This window comes from Carlito syrichta, unplaced genomic scaffold, assembly GCF_000164805.1.
Source record: "Carlito syrichta isolate Samal-C Ts95f unplaced genomic scaffold, Tarsius_syrichta-2.0.1 Scaffold315646, whole genome shotgun sequence".
NCBI classification, from domain to species: Eukaryota; Metazoa; Chordata; class Mammalia; order Primates; family Tarsiidae; genus Carlito; species Carlito syrichta.
In genome coordinates this window covers 407,437-412,870 of record NW_007259742.1, presented here as the reverse complement: position 1 = coordinate 412,870, position 5,434 = coordinate 407,437, and the positions used below count along the sequence as shown (strand labels likewise).

The window sequence follows — 5,434 nt, the reverse complement described above, 5'->3', positions numbered from 1 at the left end:
ATGTAACATCTCCTCCAGCAGAGGGCGATATCTTCACATCTTACACTGTTTAGACAGTGCTGTCCAATAGAAACAAAGCAAACTAGTAAAGAGGTTTCCAAGTTATACTAGCCATATTTTAAAAAGTAAAAAGAAACAAGAGAAATTGATTTTCATACATTTTATTGAACCAAATATATTCAAAATATTGTCATCAAATGCATAATAAATAGAAAAGTTATTAATGAGATTTTTTGCATTTTTTCTTACTAAGGCTTCCAAATCATGTATATTTTGCATTCACAACCCTCAGTTTGGCCTCACCATATTTCAAGTGTTTGGTAGCCACAGGTGGCTAGTGTCTACTACATTGGACAGAACCTGTCTACACAGTCTCCTTGGCATATGGCTAACGCACTGAATGTCAAACTGAGAAAGTGTTTGCTTGCATAGGAAATTAAACAGAAAAATAAAACAAATGCATTATGAGGAAGGATCTAGGTGAAGACCACATCTTTTCACTAGTATAACAGACACATCTTTAGGAAATTAGTAAAAAATATTTCTAAAATGCAAAATTCCCTCGGAGTTCAGAATCTCTGCTATTAACATTTATAAAGAGGGCTTCCTCTTTTTTTTAAGATTAGAAAGTGTAGTTTATTTAGAAAGTCAATCAGAGAGAAAGAAAGAGGAGATTCACCTTCCCAAGGTAGGGGTGGGGGCCAAAGCCAGGAAACATGGCCTGATCATAGCTCAAAGAGCACATGGCCACACCATAGCTTAGCAAGGCAATAGCTACCATGGCCTGGCAACGGCAGTGGCAATGACCTAGCAGTGACCAAGAAGGCTTTCTTTTTAAGGATGAGGAAAATGTTCTAAGAGTAACTCTGGTGATGGCTGCACAACTCTGTGACTATACCAAAAACCATGTAATTGACACTTTAAAATGGGTGAATTGTATGACATGTGAACTCTATCATAATAACACTTTAAAAAAATTTTAAATTGCATAAAAAATCAAAGGTAGGCGTGCTCCCACTCCAAAAGTCTATCTATTTGGGGGTTAATGACCTTAAATGTACCTTAAAATAAAGAGTATGGTTACAGACACAGAATTCCTGCTATTCAAGGGTGTTGGCAGGAGGTGAAAATTTATAGTTCTGGTCCCTGAAATTATGAGAGTATCTTGACTATTTTGCTTGAAATAAATGTCTTATGATTATAGTAATTTAAAAAAATAAAAAAGGAGTATGCCCGTGGACAGAAATGTTATCTTCCGAAAAGGCCCACTTACTGGACCCGCTGGTTACTTTTGTAGTGGATTCCAGGGGGGGAAAATGATTTGTATTTGAATCCCTTCCCTCATTTCTCCCCCACCTCCCCGATATCACCCCACAGTCCTGCTCTACCAAAATACTTGCTATGAGTAAATGTTACCAGAGCAAACAGCCTTCTCCAGTAGTCTCTCTGTATCTCTTTATATTATCACACCAATTTTCCCCAAACATAATCACAATTTAGTAATTTTCTTTTTTTTTGAGTTGGAGTCTCATTCTGTCGCCCAGACTGGAGTGTTGTGGCTGCTCCCAGCCACCGCAGCCTCGACCTGCTGGGCTCCGGTGATCCTTCCGCCTCAGCCTTCCAAGTAGCCGGAATTACAGGCATGCACTTCCACGCCCGGCTGATTTTTTGATTTATTGTAGAGATGAGGTCTCGCTGCCCAGGTGGGTCTCGAACCTGCCGGCTCAGGCAATCCACTCACCTCAGCCTCCCAAAGGCACGGGATTACAGGCTGAGCCACCGAGCCCAGCTTAATTTCCTATTTTTAATGGAAACTTACTACAGTCATGTTCAAGAAACTTAAGAGCAACTACCATGAGGTAGAGAAAAAAGATCGTTTTGATTCATTCAAAATAGCAGTATTATCTGAACTGGAGTTACTTCCTACTGGCCTATCAATTCTACAAGATGGATAAGCTTCCCCCACCCTTGCATGATCTGACAAGCTATAAAAAGCTCTAAGTTTACTTTCAACTTCTCCCTCAACTCAGGGGGAAACATTATAGCAAGGGTTATAGTCAATGGAAGGCTTTTTATGTTAAGTAAATAAAATCTCTAATCCACGAGCTGTAGTAGAAAGTTAATTCTGACCTTGAACTCAGATAACCAATTCTGCCATTAATTAGTTGTAATGGGCCTTGCAAGAGGTTGATGCATAGAGCAAATGACATGATGAATGTCGTATCCAGTATTCCCCTCTATAAATGGGTGCTACTTCTTCCTCATAAGGGATAGAATTATGATTACCAGAAAATGGCTGTGAACTCACTTTACAAACTGCAGCCCACATGGGTGGCATTAATCTCGTTACTATGACCTAGGAGACAGTGTATTGTGGACACAGGGCTCCCTTGGCCACAGCTGCTCTTGGATTTTTCATTTTCCCTCTTTGTGGGCAGCTTTGAAAAACAGAGGCAAAAGAGTGTATTCACAGGCTGTATCAAAATCCCCTGAAGCTCTACGTTAAATGAGCCATCGGTGCTCTTCAGGGTTTCCCCCAAATCCCCAAATTTTTGTTTCTTTCCAGTCGGCAGATACAGTTTTATACCATGTCTTTACTTGTTATGACCTCCCCCCCCAAAAAATTCATATGTTGAAGATCTAATCCGCGGTATCTCACAATGTGACATTATTTGGAAATGGGGTCATTGCAGATATATTTCGTTGAGATCATTAAGGTGGCCCTAATGACTAATGTTCTTGTAAGAGGACAGTATTAGGACACAGAGGCATGGAGGAAAGGTCGTGTGGAGACAAGGGAGAAGATGCCAACTGTAAGCCACAGAGAAAGGCCTCAGAATCAAACCAATCCTGCCAGCCCCTTGATCTTGGACTCTAAGCTCTGGAACTGGGAGGAAATAACTTTCTGTTGTCTAAGTCATCCAGTCCTTGGTACTTTGTTATGGCAGCCCTAGCAGACTAAAACAGTAACCTAGGATGGTTGTGCATATGCTCCGAAAAAGCAAGCCAAAAGCCTAGTTAATTCAACTAGTCAAGCCAATGGGTTAAGAAAGAATGTTATCGGACCACATGGAGGTTAATGAAACGGTGTCACAGCTCTTTGCATGGCAGCCTCATGCTGCCATCACTCACATGTGCAGCCATGCATGATTAACTAATTCCCCTTGTGATTAGATGTGGGCACGAGTCCTTGAGTCCAATACTAAGCACCTTTCTTTGGAAACACCCTAGTTTTTCAGTTCAGCCATCGTCTCTTTTTTTGGCTTCCTATTTCAAACAAAAGTTACATCTACCAGGTGACAACATAAACGCTAGCATTTTATACAATTTCATGATGATTTTTTTTCTTCATTTTTTTCCTAATGAATACATACTATACAAGAAACATTTTGTTTCATTCTAGTTTTACTTCAGAAATCTCAGTGGGAAATGTGACATTTCTGGGAAATTTTGAAAACATAAGGACTTACATAGCTCTTGTCAGGGTATATGCAGCATGACCTGGCCACTCAAGCCCGTGCTACAAGTATGAACCTCACTGTTCTCAAGCTTTTTGGAGTATATGGTTATTAAGGAATTATTTCATCAAGCTGAAGATTTTTTCCTAAAAGATCCAAGTAAAACCTGCTCCCAACAGTTGAAAATGTTTTACACTTTTAAAATAAATACCAGCTTAGGCAACATAGAGAGACTTTGTCTCTACAAAAAAAAATTTTTTAAATTAGCCAGCTGTGGTGGCACATGCCTGTAGTCCCAGCTACACAGGAGGCTGGGGTGGAAGGATCACCTGAGCCCAGGAGGTTGAGGCTGCCGTGAGCCATGATAGTGCCACAGCACTCTAACCTGGGTGACAGAGCAAGATCTTGACTCAAAAATCAAAATAAATAAATAAATAAATAGATCAAGAAAGTTCCAGCAATATTATTTCCTTTTTTTCTTCAAGGTTAGCAAAACCATAAGAAAAGGAGTTTATAAATTTCCAATATAAAATAAGTGTCTCTGAGATCAACTGAAAGATTTCATTTCCACCGGAAGTAAGATCATGACAACTAGAAGTCACTTCGAAGAAACAAATCCAGGACGTATATGTCACTGTGACTCCACATTTCCTTTACCACTTGGGGGAACTTAATGTTTTTCTGTAAGTCCTGCCATCTATTTATCAGGCCACGACCTCTGCCTTAATTAGACAAGATTTCTTATTTACCAAAGGAGAATAAATTGTATTTTTCTTACTAACTAGTCATTTTCATTTTTTCAGTCATTAGAGGTTTTAAGTTGCTTCAGCCTGACTAAACAACCCTAAATCACAGAGAAACCCAAGAAGATATTTCCCAATGTGCTGTGTCTCTGAGCAACAGCCCAAATACTTACATTCTTTGGTTGCTCTTTAAAATCAGTTAGGCTTTATATTAACTATGTCTAAACATGATTGAATTTTCAGTAAGAAACAAGTTTTTAAAAAGATAAAAAATAAACACAGTCAAGTTTACCCCAATTAAAAAATATATATATATTTGTATATATTTTGTAGAAATAATAACATCACCACAATGCACTAACTCTTAGGGCTGGTGTAGACAGTCAGGGGTAGGTAGATGCCCCCAAAACACTCAGATATGCCATCTCTTCTGGGCAACAGGCACATGGGTCATTTTCTATGGTCCTTTCTTGAATTTTCAGAAGGTATAAACCACACCTTTTTTAAATCCCCAAATAAAAATAGCAATCATTTCAATCACTGTAAAAGTTTACAAGACTGATACCTGCCCCAGAGTTTAGTTTTCTTAGTACAGAACTAAATTGAACTCACACTAGGGTGTTCAGCCACCGCCTCATCCTTCTTCTTGGCCTCCTTCCCCACAGTATTATACATCGTATCCCTTAAAATGAATGTGATCACTTGTGTGGATGCTGGGACTTACAAAGAAGATGGCAGGGGATCAAGACTCCCAAGTCTTACCTCGAACTGAGGTTTCCAAAACCAGGATGAGGGCGAGAGCCAGGACAAGCCTACTGCACCTGAGTAGCTTCTGCATTGTGGCCAGTTCAGTCCAGCTCCACCGGCTGCACGCCAACCTCACAATTAGGAAATGTAGCGGGGTGCTCTCTGTCCCTTTTAGAAAAGGTTCCAAAACCTCAAACCCTGCCCAGAACACACGTCACAATTTCCTGAACAAATAGAAAGAGATCCACATCAAAACTCAGAAAGGAGAAAAAAAGCAGCAAAGTAACTATTCATACCCATTATGAAACGGCATTGGACTCTCCCCAAGCCCGCTTTTTCAAAAGTTTTGTTGTTTGCGCTTGGCTGTCAGAAATTTTTTTCCTACCAGAACAGTAGCATCAGCATTCGGGGCGGTTTGTTTTTCCTTTCTTCAGGTAACAATCTAAACACAAGCTTGCTAGCATTAAGAGTCCCGTGCATTTTTGA

The 5,434-nt window shown here is 39.8% G+C and overlaps 1 protein-coding gene across 1 annotated transcript in view; it reads right to left on the bottom strand.

The window, feature by feature from the left end:
- SRGN (serglycin) overlaps nt 1-5,124 on the bottom strand; it is a 15,272-nt gene extending 10,148 nt beyond the window's left edge. Inside the window, exon 1 of the mRNA XM_008073095.1 lies at nt 4,964-5,124. Within this exon, the coding sequence (XP_008071286.1) occupies nt 4,964-5,039 (76 nt within the window). The 5' untranslated portion in view covers nt 5,040-5,124. The remainder of the gene's footprint in view (nt 1-4,963) is intronic.
- Between the last annotated feature and the right edge of the window lie 310 nt (nt 5,125-5,434).